Source organism: Penicillium griseofulvum (genome assembly GCF_001561935.1).
Source record: "Penicillium griseofulvum strain PG3 chromosome Unknown contig_15, whole genome shotgun sequence".
In the NCBI taxonomy this organism is placed as follows: domain Eukaryota; kingdom Fungi; phylum Ascomycota; class Eurotiomycetes; order Eurotiales; family Aspergillaceae; genus Penicillium; species Penicillium griseofulvum.
Window position 1 is genome coordinate 104,906 of NW_024467436.1, and position 17,217 is coordinate 122,122.

A 17,217-nucleotide genomic window follows, 5' to 3' on the forward strand; every position below is an offset into this window, starting at 1 on the left:
GTCTCCTGCTTGCCAAATTGGGAACCTCATCTTATACAGTTACAGATGGATCCCGCGCACTCAATCGGACTCCAGCGCACTACCGCCATAGTCGTTAGCGACGATGAACCCTTGACATTTGACTACCCTACCCCGACATACACCTATACCGATCTAACTACTGCTGACTATTTCCGCCTACTGGAGCTCCTTCCTGGCAAGGGCTCGTCGGCCCTCCAATGCAATATTCAGTCTTATCGTCTCGATGCATTTACACTACCCCCATACAGGGCGCTCTCCTACTCTGGCATAGAGTCCCAGTACGAAAACTTGGTCGTGGCCGGCCAAAAAATACTGATTGATTCCTCACTGAGGAAGTCATACGAATTCCGGCATCCTCTCTTTTGCAATAATCAGACACTTCTGATCACAACCAGCCTCCGGGATGCCCTTCAGCGAATCCGCCACGCAAGACTGCCGGTAAAGCTTTGGGTCGATGCAATCTGTATCAACCAGGAAAATGTCATCGAGCGTTCGTCTCATGCCAGGATGATCCCCCGCATTTACCGGCGTGCTACAAACGTTATAGCTTGGCTTGGTGAGGCCGATGAAGATAGCGACAAAGCCATCACGACCGTTCAACGAATGGTAGAAGAAATTAAGCATGGCAGATCTTCGACTAACATACTATCGTCTGAGGACATCAAATCCTTTGTACGCTTTCTTAAGCGCCCGATTTTTCGTCGCCTCTGGTGCGTGGTGGAAACAGTTGTCGCCAAAGATGCAAGAATCCTGTGCGGATCGCTTCCATCTCCCAACATCTTAACCGGACCATCTATCTCCTATGAAAGGTTAGGCTGGGTGTGTCAAGTCATGAGAAGCCTTGTACCCCAGCACATTGATTCTCTCGATGAGGCGAAGCGGTTGCTATCATTCTGCGATCTCGCTATGCAGGCTCGCCTTGGACTCAGTATTAGGAAAGTGGATCCGTATCAACTAGCATATGATCTCCGCGAATATGAGTCTACCGATCCCTTGGATAAAGTATTCGCCTTCTATGCACTCCCCCGAATTGATTGTCCCGTATCGTTAGGGGAGGTCCCCGTCGCTGCTACTCAAGACGAGCTTGCGAGGTTGAGTACCTCGGACCCCCTACTTATACGTAAGTTGACCATCAACTGGGCTCAAACAAAATGGGAGCAACATGCAGGGTTTGGGCCCCTATCTTCCGCGAGCACACGAATAGATGCTTTGGTGGAACACGTCAGTCACTACTATAGGACTGCCATTCGCTTGTTAGAGTGTGTACTCGAGAGCTGCACTGGTGGCTCTCAGGAAGAGATATCGGTCGTGTTCTCCAAGTTGTGGGAAGCAGTCGATCGTCAACAAACATCGATTCGGCGCTTTTTGGACAAGGATACAGATGAGATCGCCTCTTCAGACGAATTGGTCATATTTCGTCGTATCTCGACAGATCTAGAAACTAGTCTATGGCTGTATGAAGACATTTGTACTTCGCACGTCGACAGCAAATATGGCCCAGAAGATGCGCCATACCTTAGAAACAGGATTGAAGCATTTGAAGAGATGCAAAATTGTTTGAGCACTGCAGGTGACTCGTCATCATCTTTCGGAAGTAACGACTCTGATGAGGATCTTGACCAGGCGCCACATAGCTTTGATCCATCTAGTGAAATTTTGTCTTCTGGTAAAGGAGAAGCCACACAAAACACCGAAGATGAAGCTCCTGCTAAAGATAGTATTTCCGAGACGGTTGGAGGGAATCGTGTGAGTAAAGCTTTATCGCAGTCAGTAGAGCTTTCAGGAGGCTGATTAGCGTCAACAGCAGGTTTCGACGAGCTCAGGAGAAGGTGCGGACGACAGAGGCGACAGCGGACCAAAAGATATCGAGAATGACTCACGTCTGCAGCGAGATGAAGGCCACGTGCCGGCCGAAATATTCCTTGCCGTCTCTATGATGGCCAATGGTGTGGAACCACGCCACGCCATCGGGCTGGAGTATATGGCCCCAAGGGTACGTGAATTTCCCTGTCTCATTAATCTGAGGAAACGGAGGCATAAAAATAATTCTTACAAGATATAGATTGACGGTTGTGACTCGACATGCGCACAAGAGGGTCACGATCACGCTGTCGCCGAAAGCAGATCACTAGCTAGCCCAGACTACAGCTTGTCCACAGCAGAAGCGTACCGCGCCTTTACAGTGCAATGTTTGCTCCACGATCAGAACCTTGACTTACTTTCTTCCGTCGACGCATTCTGCCAAGGCGGCAGGGTAACCGGTCTACCTTCCTGGGTCCCTGACTATTCAATTAAATTGGATAATCGTATTGTGCCTTTGGTTAGCCCAGAATACCATGGCCGAAATGTTTTTGGGGGTATAAGAAAGGTACAACCTGAGATATTTTGGGAGGAGAGTGACCCTAATACTTTGGAGCTGACTGGTCGCTTCTTCGACACCATCTCTGCCGTTTCTACTCTCCGATCAGAAATACGAGGATTCAAACAGCTCCACGAGGAGTGGATGCGCATGACGAGCCGGGAGATAGGCGTGGAGCCCGCACAGTATCTCCCACCGCATGCGAATGGAGATGATGAAGAGGCCTATGATAGGGTATGGAAAGGCACCATGGCCATGCCCGACAGTTTGCCTATTCCTCCGCCGGCACGCATCAAGTCGTGGCGGCACATGATCCGTGACTTCATGCAGTGGTTCCATCATTGGCACTCTCGACCAGATGGGCTGAGCAAAGCCACTTGGCAGTGCTACTTTGCCTTTCTAGCTCTCCTCGCCGCCCAGCAGAGCAGTGCCACGACTGAACCCGCATTGAAACGGGCCCTTGAAGAGGGAGGCATCGTTCCAGGAGTCACAATTATGGAGGACAATGAGGGCTTCTTCGAAGCAGTCCAGTCCCTCGCTGTGGGTCGAAGACTGGCTGTCACAAAAGCTGGAGGGGTAACCTGGGTCCCGGAGACAACTCAGGTTGGCGACATGATATGCGTGATGAAGGGGGCCAAGGTACCTTTTGTTATTCGCAAGGTCAGCGGCACGGAGAGCTCTTTTCAGTTTATTGGTGAATGCTTCTGCCACGAGTTGGCCTACCTAGGAATGGGCGATGACAGCACAGATTGGACAACCATTTGTCTAATTTGAAAGGTCAAAAATGTACAGCGACAACATATATCTCACAGTAAAACCTGGCCCCGGAGATTATTAATTTGATTCATAAACGAGTGTCCCATGCAAGCGAGAGGCCATCTCGAAATGCGCTACGAGTTCCACAATTTGATACAGTTGATCGTTCTTCTCTAGTAGAGCTTGAGATTGAAACCAAGGAGCTCTAGTACTAGACTATCACGTTAGAGGCTAATGGTGCTTCTGAACAGCCAAGGAGACAGGTCAAAGTCTTAGTCTGATTTCCCTATCCCAAAGCAAATACTCCGTACGTTGTGTTTATTTCTTTTTCTATACAAAATAAGGTTGCTCCAAGTGGGTCCGGATGCCATTAAGTGGGTCCTAAGGCATCATAAGACACCTTAAGGCATCGATCTCTCGGCCTAACTAGTTAACTAGTCCTGCGACATCCTCTCACGACACAGCACCTTCCTCCTTCTACTCAGCCCATTCTAATATCGACTGCCTATGAGCTTACTGAAGAAATACTCTTTCTAACTCATGTGAGAAACTGTCCTTCCTCTCGTTATGATACTCATGCTAATTAGATATAATTCCGTAGCGGACCCCCAGTCTAGACAATGAATTTCCAGGCGCCCACTTTCCCAGCTGTGAAGTTTATCCCTTCAACTGAAAAAGAGACCATATTAAACAGCAATGCATTAATTCTGTACGCCGTTGGCGGCGAGACTCTCTCCGAGGGAGGCAATCACTGGTGCCTCTACCTAAATATTAGCCGAGGCCAGTCAGTGTGTATTGATATTACGCCATCCTATAACGTTCCTGGTGTTGAAGTCCCAGGTGGGTCAAAAGCCTTTATGCTTATCAGCGTTTTGCCATCCACCTCCTTCGCTGCGAAGAAGTCTGTGGCAATGCAAGTTAGGGCTGGTGCCAAATTGAAAGATTTTGTCGACTTGCTCATACAGCAAAATCGCGACCAGTATGAGTTCAACGCCCAGGGTCAGGGCTGCAGATATTGGACGGACGATCAAATTACGCTCTTTCAGAAATCGGGTCTTATCGTGAACTCCTCTCAAATACTCGAGGCTAGAGAAGCAATTCTCACGAAATATCCCAGTTTAGTCCGGTATCCTCTCGTGATTGGAAGTTACTATTAGCCAGGCCCCCTTTAAATGGTCAAGGATCCTCCAACTTACCATTGTATTTTATCTTTGCAAATTGTGATCTATTAGTCCCTCGTATAACTTGTATAGTCCTCATTTCACCACTCTCTTAATTACTCGTCTGTCATCCGACCACAGTTGCGGTTTCTTTGTTCACCCGGTAGTTGGATCCATAGTTGTCTTTTATCGATTGATCAGCCACGCGTATACTTGCCATGAAGGAACTGAATGTTCAAGTTTCTGCCCAGACTCGCACGGCATTAGAGACAGACTCCACCTTGCGGTGTGTGCTGGTAACTAAATACCGTCATGAGTCCCGACGATCTGCCGATGTCATACCCTGGGCAGAATCGCGTGTTGAGAAAATAAGCAGCGCCATACTCCGAGAGATTGGACAAAAACGGCCGGCTTTAGTGCACAAATGAACATGGTTTGAATGCTCTCTCTTACAAGAAATGATGTCTACATTTGTTATGATCTCTTTCTTGACGAGTGCGATAAACAACTTCGGGCTGAAATTTCAGATACCATTCCCTCGCAGCGACCAATCCACATCATTACACGGAGGGCAAAGGTCTTTATCGTGCGGAGGGATGAGCGGATGGACGTAAAGGTGGCTGGACGATATATGGACATGAGCAACCTTGATAAAGGACCACGAACCTTCTTCTCAGATTTGAGCGATCCGCCTGTCTATGCTGAAGATGGGCGGCGTATCGAGAGCTGGGAGGAGGACTATCCGAGGCCGTACTTGATGACTCGAGACGGGAAGAAAGGCGAGGAAGGACCAGATGATAACACGGGGCCAGACCAACAATTTGACGACACGCCTAGGATTCAGATGACGAGCCAAAGCGATTCTACCGGAACTGATTTTAAGCCTACATGATCTTCTGTATATTGCTTCTCAACATGATTTGACATGGTCTAGTATATACGACCATGTCTTCTGTCCATTTTACTAAGCCGAAGAAGAAACTATGAGAATTACATGTCTACAGAGATAAGTTAGTGAATATGTATATTTGGAGAACAGTTGTTAGAATTGAAAATTGCCAGTACGGGCCATATAACTAACGTGTCTTCGGATATCTAATGTGAACTTTCAACATTTCCCATAGTTTAGGGCTTGCTTCCCAGATAACGTGGCTCTACATCACGCCCTAGAGAGCTCTGTGCTGTGCCCTTTTCCACCCATGGTGAGATTTTTCTTTGTCTCCGGGTACAACATCGAATCGGTTCTCGCTTACCTTTCAAGGCTTACCTTTCCTTAAACGCGAAAGGAGATCCACCTTACAGTCATCTCATAAACCCAGCTACCCAGGAAACAAGTACAATGGCGACTTCCATTACTTTTGATTTCCTCGAGGATACTGGGGCTTCAACAATGCGGGTGTTCGAAGACGATATAGCCCAGATTGAAAGACTATCTGGGAAACCCGTGCCCGTCCTTGGTCAAGCACTCAAACAGACTGCCGGTGGGCAGGTGATGGTTCGGAATGTGATACTACAAGCAAACATGCTACATGAAGACACATGTGTAATTCCCTACTGGGTTGATATCCAAACCTCTGTATCGCCCGGAAGGAGAGGAACTCAAGGAGATCGGCTGTCTGGTGTATGGATCTATCATTTGCTGTTTGTTCTTTCAATGCCAGATGGCACCCATAATAAGCATTTCGGCACTGATATCAAGGAGATGGTAAAGAGCCTGCCCATTCCAAACTACAAAGAGGCTGTTCCACCTCCTTGGGTCTAACGAAGGAGTCCACAGTTGGCCATGGCAGCTGTAGCCCTGCTTTGAAGAGATCATGTTTGGCAGTTTTTTGGGATTTTCCGTCTTGGTTTTGTTTTTAAACTGGTTATGCTTGTGTCATTGACTTCTGTTGATAGTATAGATAGAGAGATGAAGAAGAGGGACAGTTCTTGGTTGTAAATCTTTGGAATCACAGGATATTTATACCCTGTAGATCTACCAAACGCCCGGGATGGAACCGTCTATCGTTTCTTTATTGTTGATTTATATTGATGTGTAGTTGAGCTATATATGATATTACAATCTTGGAAGTGACAATGCACATAGTTTGTAAGGCACAATTCTCGGCGACCTATAGAATTATGACCCACGTAGGTTATGCTGATATAGAAGTATACGAAACCAGCTAGAGGCTAACTCAACTATGCTAATTAATTGACGCTTGATTGGCTTATAAATTCCCCTCCATCTTCCATTGAACTCATCACACGTCTTCCTTGTCAGCCTTGTGAACGAGAACAGATTCAAGATCTTGGGCACTGGGATCCGAGACTGGTTGTTTATTCAGCGGATCAGTACGGGCCAAGTCATCCAGGGGAGCATCATCGGTAGAGCTTCCTGCAGCTGTCTCTGACCTCTGTGGCAAGGAAGATGATGGACGTGGTCGGTTCTTTTTTCTGTAATGACGTCTGAAATATAGGAACGCGCAAGCGAAAAGCAATAACATGCCAAACGTAGCACCAACACTGATTCCAGCCATCGTAGCTCTTGACTGCTTTGGTCGCGTGCTATTGGTGCTTCTGGGGCGTATGCTGGTACTCGTATGTGTTCCATCCGGGGTACTGGTAGCATGCGCTGGTTTGATGGTCGCAAAGTCGATGGCAGTCGAACTGAAGTCGTTTCCGATGTATGCCACATCTGTTTCGGCCATGTTGGCTTGGCTTCAATGACAAAGTGTAGATGATCTTACCTTTGACCTGAAGTTGTTGGCTACCACCTGACAATCCATTTCCTGCGACGGATATAATAGGTAGTAACATCTCAAGATGCGAACTCGCAAAGTGATAATTAGAGATGATGAAAATAGGTGAACCTAGAAAAGTGAAAAGCAGGGTCAGGCGCAATAGCTATACATTTGTAGCTCTTACATATTAGCCCAAATCCAGCATAGCGCTTACATGTGTAGCGATGAAGAATCCCGATAAACGAGCCCCTTTTCTTTTTAAACCAGTGAGAATTCGCCATTTTGAACGATAAGACGTTGAATCCCGAGAGCACCAATGACCGTCCAAGCTAAACAGATCCTGTGCCTCCACCTCAGCCGTAATTTTCTTTGGTACTTTGATCTAACCCTAGTTGGTAATAGATTGTTGGTTTGGTAGCATCGTCAGTTTGTGGCGTTAACCTTGAAGGAGTTTTGAGGAGACGTATGTAGCAAGGTTACTGTCAACGGCTATATAAGGAAGAGAAAAGAGGCGTAACTAGATATGCGCAACTAACCGCCTTGGCAGACGATAACGAATCGTTCCGGAGTATATATTCTCAGGAACTGGCTTATCTACATTTTCTGAAGTTTAGTTAGGGGAGATACTAGCCCTGTGGGTAGCGGATGAGGCGAAGTGCGAAGGAGAGGGACTTGGTTGAGGTATAGCGCATGACTGTCAAGAGAAAGGGCACTGACGAGGACTACCGTACTACGAGATCTACTAACATAGTTATAATCAGATAATGTGGGTTTCATTGTGAATTTGTAGAAGTTAAAGAACATATTCTGGCCCAAGACCGAGCCAGTTCAAACCTCAAATGGCCTTCAAAGAGTATGTATTCGCCGAACACCGAGCCATTTGTATGAAATCAGGACGCCAGATGGTGAAAAAAAAAGAGAATGATGAGCCCGTTCCCTTCAGAGAATGCCCTGCTTTTGCAAATCCAGGTAGATCCTTTCGGGCATGACATTACCCTCTGCATCCTCCATCTGAACGACATTCTCGCGTGAATCTCGCTCCTTCTTGCGATCCTTCTCAAGCTGTTCCCAAAGGGCAATAGCCTCATTGATACTAGTAATTTCACGGAAGAGATTGGTGTTGGATGTAATACCGAGGCACTTCAATCCGTGGATATGGAGGTTTTCAGAGAAATGTTTGTCGAATGCTCGTCGACCCATGTATGTGTAGTTTCCGCAGATCTCGCACTGGTACTCGACACCGAGTCCGTGGAGCTTGTAGAGCCAGAACGGAATAGGCTTTCCGTCCCATGCCAGTGGCAATTTCAACGGGTTGTAAACAATCTCCTCGTCCTCTTCCCCGGATTCTTCGCCAGCACGAGGCTCGGGACCCGTGTGATCCAGGCCGGCCTGCACAGATTCCCATTCCATTTGACGTTCACGTTCAGTCATACCCTGTCGGCGCTCAACATTGATTCTGGTGGCCTGTCGCTCTTCATGCAGGACGTTCGTCAAGGATCGAATTTGGTGTTCACGTCGTGCAACCTCGCGCTCCTTTAGACTGTGCGCCAAAGATGCGGTTTGAGATGAAGATGGCTTCACATCAGATGTGCCTGCTGCTTTACGGGCCTCTGCCGCTCGGATGTGTTTCTTGCCGGTCAAGTGGCTCTTGTACACGTTCTCGTTCTTGAACTCCTTCTCGCAATCTGCGCACCAAATGCCCTCACCAGTACCTTGAGTTGCTGGGGCAGATGTACCATTCTCGGGCTTTTCTTCTGTCCAACCCGGAACCTCCTTCGCAGCCCATTGCTTCTCGAATTCTTCGTCAAAGCTGGCAAAAAGTTCGTCCAAGGGTTGCAGTGGCTGGACTTTCTTGATGAAGCTTTCCAGATAGCTAGCAAGCTCGCCAACATAGCTGAAGTAACGATCGGAGATCTTGTCTTTCCGCTTGATCGGCATGGTTGGCGATGTGAAGATGTCAAAGATTTCGAGATATTGGACGTATGACAAGCGCTTAACTCCAGGGAGATTCAGATAATTCTCATGAATAGTTATGAGATCCAGGTACTGTCCAAACCCTTCTTCACCAGTGAACATATTATCGATTGCGGTGCGGGGAGCCTCTCCTTCGGCGACCTGAGGGCGGTTGTAGGCTTGTTCGAGGTTCTCGATCGGTTCGTTCGGGTAGCGCTTGTGATGCTCTTTGATCTCGCCTAGCTGCTTGTAGAACTCATCAAATTGATCGCCGGTTGAGATAGACTGCACTTCCTTCTCCCGTAGTCCATCGGCATCCTGGTAGATCTCCAGTAGTCGCTCGGACTGGTTCTTGAATCTATCTAGGAACTGGGCGACTTCATGGTCGCGAGCTAAACGAGCGCGGGCCTAAAGAATTGGTAGGTTAAAAAATGTGACTGACATTGGTCGGCGGTATATTCACATTTCGGGGCTCCTCCGCCACGCGATCAGCGATAGCCTGTTCGAGGCGCTCTAGATCCTCATGGATGAACCGTTGATCTTCGAGCAACATAATTTCAATATGACTGCTGCGTAAGAACTTTTTTAAAATTGGCGCGCAAGCAGTGGTGACAAAGTCTTGTGGCGATCGCGAAAAAGCGTTGGCAATTGGCAGCTCCAACTTGCGGGAAGGTCATGTGATCTGAACCTTTCCACCGCGAAAAGTTGAGCCGGTTAACCTCACTTACTTCTTAAGGCTTCACTCTTCGTGAATCGCAATATCTTTTATTATCTGCCGTTGCAATAATCACATTTACATCATGGCGGACGGAATCGACAGACGCGCCGAGGGTATGTGGTTCCAACCTTGGGCAACATGAATCTTGCTAACAGTAACTAGAGCGCATGGAATTCAACACCTCCAAGGAGGTGACGGTCGCCCCGACCTTCGAGGACATGCACTTGAAGGAAAGCCTGCTTCGCGGAGTCTACGCTTACGGATACGAATCGCCTTCGGCTGTGCAATCCCGTGCGATTGTTCAAATTTGCAAAGGTCGCGACACTATCGCCCAGGCCCAGTCCGGTACTGGTAAAACTGCCACATTCGCTATCAGTACTTTGCAGATCATTGATACTGTCGTGCGCGAGACCCAAGGTACGCACTTCTCCTGTTCAGTCTGATCTGATCCAACTCTAACCACAATCTGGTTTGTAACAGCTTTGGTCCTGTCCCCGACCCGCGAACTCGCAACCCAAATTCAGTCCGTCGTTATGGCCCTTGGTGATTACATGAACGTTCAGTGCCACGCTTGCATTGGAGGAACCAACGTTGGTGAAGATATCCGCAAACTCGACTACGGCCAGCATGTTGTCTCGGGCACTCCTGGTCGTGTGGCTGATATGATCCGTCGCCGAAACTTGCGCACACGTCATATTAAGCTGCTCGTTCTCGATGAAGCAGATGAGCTCCTCAACCGCGGTTTCCGTGAGCAGATTTACGATGTCTACCGCTACCTGCCCCCCGCGACACAGGTCGTCGTGGTCTCTGCCACCCTCCCATACGATGTCCTGGACATGACCACAAAGTTCATGACTGACCCTGTCCGTGTCTTGGTCAAGCGTGACGAGTTGACACTGGAGGGTATCAAGCAATACTTTATTGCTGTTGAGAAGGAGGAATGGAAGTTCGACACACTTTGCGATTTGTACGATACCTTGACAATCACCCAGGCCGTTATCTTCTGCAACACCCGCCGAAAGGTCGACTGGCTTGCCGACAAGATGCGTGAGGCCAACTTCACTGTTTCCAGTATGCACGGAGAGATGCCTCAGAAGGAGCGTGATAGTATTATGCAAGACTTCCGTCAGGGCAATTCTCGTGTCCTCATTTCTACTGATGTCTGGGCTCGTGGTATCGATGTCCAGCAAGTCTCTCTTGTTATCAATTACGACTTGCCTACCAACCGTGAGAACTACATTCACCGTATTGGTCGATCTGGACGATTCGGCCGCAAGGGTGTGGCCATCAACTTTGTCACCAGCGATGATGTCCGCATCCTTCGCGACATCGAGTTGTACTACTCAACCCAAATTGATGAGATGCCAATGAACGGTAAGCAAATCACACACAGTTTTTCTATTGCTCTGCTAATGATGTTATTCCAGTTGCGGATTTGCTCTCATAATCTCCACCCTCTGGTATTGTGATTGTAACATCTTTTCCTACGCCAAAAGCGATTTGGCTTCATCCCTTCTGAGGTCTTCTGCAAGTGGAGTGCGCTTGCATTGTTGATTGAATATACCTGAAAACCCGGCATGATGGGTTTCAGAGGAATGCAAGGCCAGCTCTAGCGTGGAGGAAAGGGATAATAACATATTTCAGTAAGTTCAACTTGCTGCCAGCTCATCTGATGTCCAACTAACAATCCGAGATAGTTTTCAAGAATGCCAACCGATTTACGCACCCCAGAAGGTGTTTACGATTTTGCTTATTTCCAAAATTTCGGGCCTTTGGCCTAAGTAGCAGGGTCGTTTCTTTATGTTTGGAGTTTCTTTACTTTACTTTTTGACACTTGGGATCATGAATGATGGAATCAGTTTTACATACTTGCATACGTAGCTTTTCCTTGGCCCCAAGTATTCTAGTCTGGCGACTTAATTCTAAAATAGTAGTGAGAGATGATAGTGAGATGGATGCAATATTTCCCAGTCTATTGCTCTATAGCAGCGCTAGCTAGTTCCTACCAGACTGAAGACCTACAAACAAGGAATATGAATAGTAGATTTGATTCAATCAAAGAGACTGATAACAAAAAGGCCGTTCAATCCGAGGCCAAGAAAGCCCCCCAAAACCAAAACTCAGAACTGGGCCAACAAAAGACGGACAGAACGTATATACTCCTCAGTACCAAGAAAGAAAATACGGACCAACGCCAGGTTCCTGTATTGAAAGAAATAGATGCTAACTGCAAAGTAAACAGCATAAGGAGTGAAAGGGGGACTCGGATGCATATGCGCAAGGCATCATGATGAAGATATGTCGGTCAACTGAGGGGAGAGGAGAACATTGAAGAGAATTCAAGAACAAGAAAACATTGCAAGGCAAGTTTATCGTCTTTCAATTCAAAGGTCCGAGTATGTTCCCTCAATGAGATACGCTGTCGTGGGGAACTTGAATAAAGACAGACAAGCATGAAAAATGATGGTGTTGGAGCAGGTTGTCGCTGAGATACAGGACATGCATATCAGAAAGTGGTTGTTCTCAATGCGCTAGTCCGCGTAAACCCATTTGAGGGTATACCGCTGCGTTGAACTGGTCCTACTGGACGGGATCGATTACTCTCTCGAGACCAGCTAGAAATCTAAGTTAGCGGTGGCGTCCAATGTGGGATGAAGATAAGAGCAATTCTTACATTCTTACTGCGCTGTCGTCGCCTGCTGATGCGAACATTCCCGGGTCTGCTGGGTTCCATGATATTGAGTTCACGCATCCGGATATATGCCCTTCGAGGGTCTCCACTATGTTGCCGTTCTCTTTGTGCCAGATGTAGACTTTCGAGTCTGGAAAGAGTTAGTAACGATACCAGCAGAGAAATATTGAGATATTCACCTTCACTTCCGCTGACGACAAAGTTCTCAGCTGCTCCTCCGAATGTGCTGCGAATCACGAACTCGCCTTGCTTCTGTCCCTTGAACTGACGGATAACAGCAGTGGTTTCCATGTCAACTAGTTGAATCTCGCCCTCAGCAAGGTTTATTAGCACATGTCGCGAATCTCTGCTGATAGCAACCGAAGTTGGTTTACTGGGCAGTGGAAGACAGTAGTCTTCCTCGTACGTAAGCATGTTGTAGACATGAACCTTCGCTTCTGTGTCGGCAGCAACAAGCCGTCGTCCGTCGGCGCTAATGGCACAATCCTGTACACGGAATCCGCCCTTCCACGTGTATAGAGATTGACCACGCATGCTCCAGTGACGTAGCTGTGCTTCCGAATCAAGAGAGGCTGTCACAAAGGATTCACCATCTGCTGCCCAGGCAGCCGCAGTCACCGGTTGACGGTGATGGTTGATGGTGAGCAGACATCGACCGCTCTAAACCATGCACAGCCTGAGTTAGCATATAATCATATATTTATATCAGAAGGAAGTATCATTACCTCAACACTCCATACTCGTGCCTTCTTATCTTGCGAGCAAGTAATAAGTTTGGAGTCATCTGGACTCCAACTGGCGAACGCAACTCCGTCCTCGTGTTCTGTAAGTCTGTGAATAACGCTGAAATCGGTTGTGTTGTAGATGAGCACATTATGGTCCTTGCCTGCAGTGACCAGCTTGGAGCCATCATGTGAAAATTCGCAATACCATACTTCATCTGAATGCTGAGTTAAGTCCACACTAACGTCCAGCGGAAACTCGTTTCGGTCGCACATGTGGTCGGAATAGAGCGAAGGAGGCTCCGCGGTGTTATGATACAAGCAGTTGTTGATTTGGGTCTGCTTGACTTGATCTAGTAAGACGGCTAGGCGATGTTGCGGGATCATCACGGAAGGAGATATCGATTCTGCGGCTGAATTAGCAACCCGGTTACACCACAGACATTAAGCATTAGATTAGACTCACTTGACAGATCGCCAAGCAGTCGTTCACGAGAGGAGCTAACGGAGCCATCCCATCCCGTTTGAGCATGTAAGGCTTCGGTTGAGCACATAAGAAGACTAGCCAAGAAAAAAAAAACTGGTAAGCGAAACCTGTTCTAGAAATGTCTTTAGGGCAGAAATACCTTGATAGGGCGTGAAGACGCTCGACGTCAAAATTCAAGGGTGTCAGTTCTTGCCGCAGGACGCTGAGAGCTGAAGCGAGATCGCGGGCTTCTAGCAACTCGAGGAATTTCTGTTGCCGGAGATAGAATAGCATCTCGTTCCTATCGGCTTCCTCCGCTAATATGAGGGTTTCCTCTTGTGGAGGTTTGTCAACCTGCTGCGACCCGGCATTTCGAAACGATTGAATCAAGATCCTCTCAGCCTCTGACCATCTTCCGCCTAACACCGCACTCCGGAACGTCGCAACCCCTGACGTTTCCAGTTCATATCCGCTCTCCGAGCTTAAGAGTGATGCTGAACCATTATAGCCCAGCTCATACAGGCTCTGTATCAGAATCCGAGTCACTTCCTCCCGGTTATGACCATAGTAGCTAGAAGCTTGAGATGGTCTTTTAGAGCCATTTGTATGAGAGCTCCCGTTGGTTGCCGCTTGCCCGTTTAGACCCGTTTTCCTCGACGCCGATGGAAGTAAGTCATTCGAGGCGTCTGAGGTGCCATTTTCTGTTGATATTCCATCGGGACGCATGATTACCAGGCGCCTGCGCTTGGGGGAAGGAGGTCGGCCGTCCGGTCGGCCAAGAAAATGGCTGGGGTAACTCTGTGCAGTTTCACGTGCTATTCGTGAAAGGTATCCAGTCCCCGATGAGGGACCAAGGTTATCCGGGCTCGAAAGGCGACGGCGACGGCTGGGTCGAGGGGTAGATGAACTGGGTCGAGGTGCGGACAGGAACTCTGACGTTTGGAAGCCGGGATTGCCTACCGAGGCGGGAGCTGTGGTGGGTAAAGGAGGATCAGGGTGGTCGGAGGTGATAAAGGGATTATGTGATGAGTTTTGAGCCAGTTCGACAATATCTCTAGATCTGCCCAATCCCCTGGCTCTTTGGAAGAACCAGGTGAGCAGACCTCAAGCGGTGGCGGGTGTCCGATAAGTAATCGCCGGAAGCTCCGTTAAGAGAGGGGCGATGCAGTTGTCACAAGGTCAAATGGATGATCACTAGCTTAAGCTAATAGTCACAGACGTAGAAAAATGATCAAAGAGCTGTAAATCACGTTGTCTCCGTAATGTTCTTGGGAACTGATGTTGCTTATCGGAGAAGAGAGGAGAGAGAGAGAGAGAGAGAGAGAGAGAGAGAGAGAGAGAGAGATAAAGAGAGAAACCAACCAACCTCCGGATGGCAATGAAAGTCCGAATATTATTGAATGTCAGATATTAAGTCAAATGTATGTGAAATTTAAAGTGTGAAATGAATAGAAAAGGAAAAGAAAACAGGATTGGGTCGTTGGGTGGAAAAGGCAAGACCCCCACGATCTACAACGTAACACCTCGACTTTAATTACTACTGACTTATGTATATAGAAGGACTTCTTTTATGATGTCGCCTTATGGAATCGGTGAAAATGACGTTTTAGCATTCCCTGTATAGGGTATATGGAGAGCGTCTGTACAACTATATCTGTTAGTCCAAGCTGTGTAGAGGTTTATATTCTTTAGAATAATACCGAGGTAGAACCTTGGAATAATGTTCATTAAAATGGTCAATAGTATGATATTCATTATTGGAGAATTATATCCTTTACACTGCCTATGGAATATATAGTGTGGGAATGTAGAGTATCAGAGTAAAAAAAAAAGCAGGTTAGCCTCGAGAGAATAATAGTAACTCGGTGTGCCAATGTCACCGTTAACTCCATACATACAACATATGCTTTTATATGTAGTCTATCGCCTAATAGTTATTGCAGTAGGAACTTGCAAGTATATTTCATTTCTCGGTAAAGAATTATCCCTACACAAGTCTGGATAAGGTACTCTCACTCCGCAACCTCAACGACCAACTTCGTACAACTCACCCCCTGGGATAACACATTCAACCCAGCATTAATGGCCCCCAGCCCCTTTCCCACGACCCTTGGCTCTGGACTCGGCCTGATGGCCCCGTTGGTCAGATTCACTCTCAGCCATGTCCCCATCCAATATTGGAACTGAGCCAACCTCTCGCCTTCGTCCATTGACGGCAGCACAAAGATGGTTTCCACCCCAGTCACCTCCTCCGCATCTGGAGGAATAATTGGTGCCGACCCGATCTTTGCCTTCTGCTTTTCTCCTTGATTATCCCCAATGAAAGCCTTAAGTACGGCCTGGCATGGCGCCAGATTCCCAGTGGCAAGAAAGCAGTGCCGAATAACTAGGCCGTCTTGTCTAGCTGCAGAAACAATCGCGTCGACAACATGCGGATCTTTGTAATCGAGGACTCGATCCGCGCCAAGGGATGCTACGTACTTCTGATTCCCAGCACCGGCGGTGGCATACACGGCGGCGAACGAAGAGTCGGGATCTTCTCGAAGCAGTCGGGCACTTTGCACGCCCATCGTGCCTACACTGGAGGAAGCACCCCAGATTAATAAGGCCTCTCTCTTTTCTTTCTTGTTTCTCTGGGTTCTTTCGGTGGTATCGGGGCTAACTGGGGCAGTGGAGACGGAAGAAGCAGTGGCTTCTCCCACTTGTGCAATCCCCATAACATGCCACGCGTTAAGGGGTACCTCAACAGCTACGGGCAAGGTTGCAGCTTCGTTCCAAGAAATACCCTCTGGAAGAGGCAAGGCGTGCTGCCAGGGGACGAGGCACCGCTCCTGAAAGGCGCCGTAGTCAGGGTCGCAGGACCTCCAAAAGGACGCAGCAAAGGCAGCGACTCGGGTTATTCCTGGTTGGAAGAAAGGGCCTGAACCCTCACCAGTAGGACCGACCGGGACGTTATCGCCGACCTCGAGGACTAGACCCGAGATGTCGAAGCCGATCACCGTGGGGTAGGTGGGTATGAAGAGGCCTTGATCACGCATATAACCATCTGCCGGGTTGAGGGCTACAGATTTGACCTCGATTAGGAGCTCATCTGGGCCTGGTTTTGGTGTAGACCGATGTTGGACCTTGAAGGGCTCACCTTTTGCGAGGGAGACGGCGGCGAGGTGGGTAGCCATTCTGGGCTGCTTAAATGAAGGATTTTGAGGTGTAAACTTTTGTGTGGACCGAGTCTGTCAAGGAATACCGCTCTTCTTATACAGCTTTCCCAGGTAACTAGACCTGTTTAACATGATATGTTTATAGATGGCCCCAGGGAAGCAGCCAATCAGAGACATCTGTATCCGACGAACAGTTAGCGTGGAGGAATATCCGAAAGAGGGTTAGCTTAGTTGGACCACCCTCCATCTATTCTGGATCTGGCATTGAATTCCATCAAACTCAGGAAAATCCCTCACAGCCAAGCCTCATAGCTTTGACTTGTTCAAGAGATATGGAGCGTAGGACTTTGCGGAGGTCGAGGTTTGGCTGCCGAAATTGCAAGCTTCGAAAACTCAAGGTGGGTGCCCCTAGGCTGTAAATAATCTGTGCTTGGCTGAATTTCATTCCACTAGTGCGACGAACACAAACCACAGTGCAAGAGATGTAGT

At 48.0% G+C, this 17,217-nt stretch overlaps 6 protein-coding genes across 6 annotated transcripts; 3 read left to right on the forward strand and 3 right to left on the reverse strand.

Annotated features, from left to right (window-relative positions):
• Nucleotides 1-45: 45 nt before the first annotated feature.
• Nucleotides 46-3,154, forward strand: PGRI_094260 (Heterokaryon incompatibility; the record flags this gene model as incomplete). The annotated part of the gene is made up of 3 exons (XM_040797139.1): nt 46-1,767; nt 1,826-2,014; nt 2,084-3,154. 3 exons carry the CDS (start codon nt 46-48, stop codon nt 3,152-3,154), a joined length of 2,982 nt encoding a protein of 993 aa, XP_040649950.1.
• A 602-nt stretch (nt 3,155-3,756) lies between these two features.
• Nucleotides 3,757-5,188, forward strand: PGRI_094270 (uncharacterized protein; the record flags this gene model as incomplete). Its single annotated transcript, XM_040797140.1, has 2 exons — nt 3,757-4,262; nt 4,753-5,188. The coding sequence occupies 2 exons, from the start codon at nt 3,757-3,759 to the stop codon at nt 5,186-5,188; spliced, it is 942 nt and encodes a 313-aa protein (XP_040649951.1).
• A 2,770-nt stretch (nt 5,189-7,958) lies between these two features.
• Nucleotides 7,959-9,525, reverse strand: PGRI_094280 (SF3a splicing factor complex subunit PRP9; the record flags this gene model as incomplete). Its single annotated transcript, XM_040797141.1, has 2 exons — nt 7,959-9,380; nt 9,436-9,525. The coding sequence occupies 2 exons, from the start codon at nt 9,523-9,525 to the stop codon at nt 7,959-7,961; spliced, it is 1,512 nt and encodes a 503-aa protein (XP_040649952.1).
• Nucleotides 9,526-9,772: 247 nt separating this feature from the next.
• PGRI_094290 (ATP-dependent RNA helicase eIF4A) lies at nt 9,773-11,137 on the forward strand (the record flags this gene model as incomplete). The annotated part of the gene is made up of 4 exons (XM_040797142.1): nt 9,773-9,803; nt 9,853-10,107; nt 10,171-11,064; nt 11,118-11,137. The coding sequence occupies 4 exons, from the start codon at nt 9,773-9,775 to the stop codon at nt 11,135-11,137; spliced, it is 1,200 nt and encodes a 399-aa protein (XP_040649953.1).
• A 1,150-nt stretch (nt 11,138-12,287) lies between these two features.
• Nucleotides 12,288-14,296, reverse strand: PGRI_094300 (WD40 repeat domain-containing protein; the record flags this gene model as incomplete). Its single annotated transcript, XM_040797143.1, has 6 exons — nt 12,288-12,305; nt 12,373-12,512; nt 12,562-13,042; nt 13,108-13,511; nt 13,571-13,665; nt 13,731-14,296. 6 exons carry the CDS (start codon nt 14,294-14,296, stop codon nt 12,288-12,290), a joined length of 1,704 nt encoding a protein of 567 aa, XP_040649954.1.
• A 1,286-nt stretch (nt 14,297-15,582) lies between these two features.
• On the reverse strand, nt 15,583-16,746 carry PGRI_094310 (zinc-binding alcohol dehydrogenase family protein; the record flags this gene model as incomplete). Its single annotated transcript, XM_040797144.1, has 1 exon — nt 15,583-16,746. The coding sequence occupies one exon, from the start codon at nt 16,744-16,746 to the stop codon at nt 15,583-15,585; it is 1,164 nt and encodes a 387-aa protein (XP_040649955.1).
• Between the last annotated feature and the right edge of the window lie 471 nt (nt 16,747-17,217).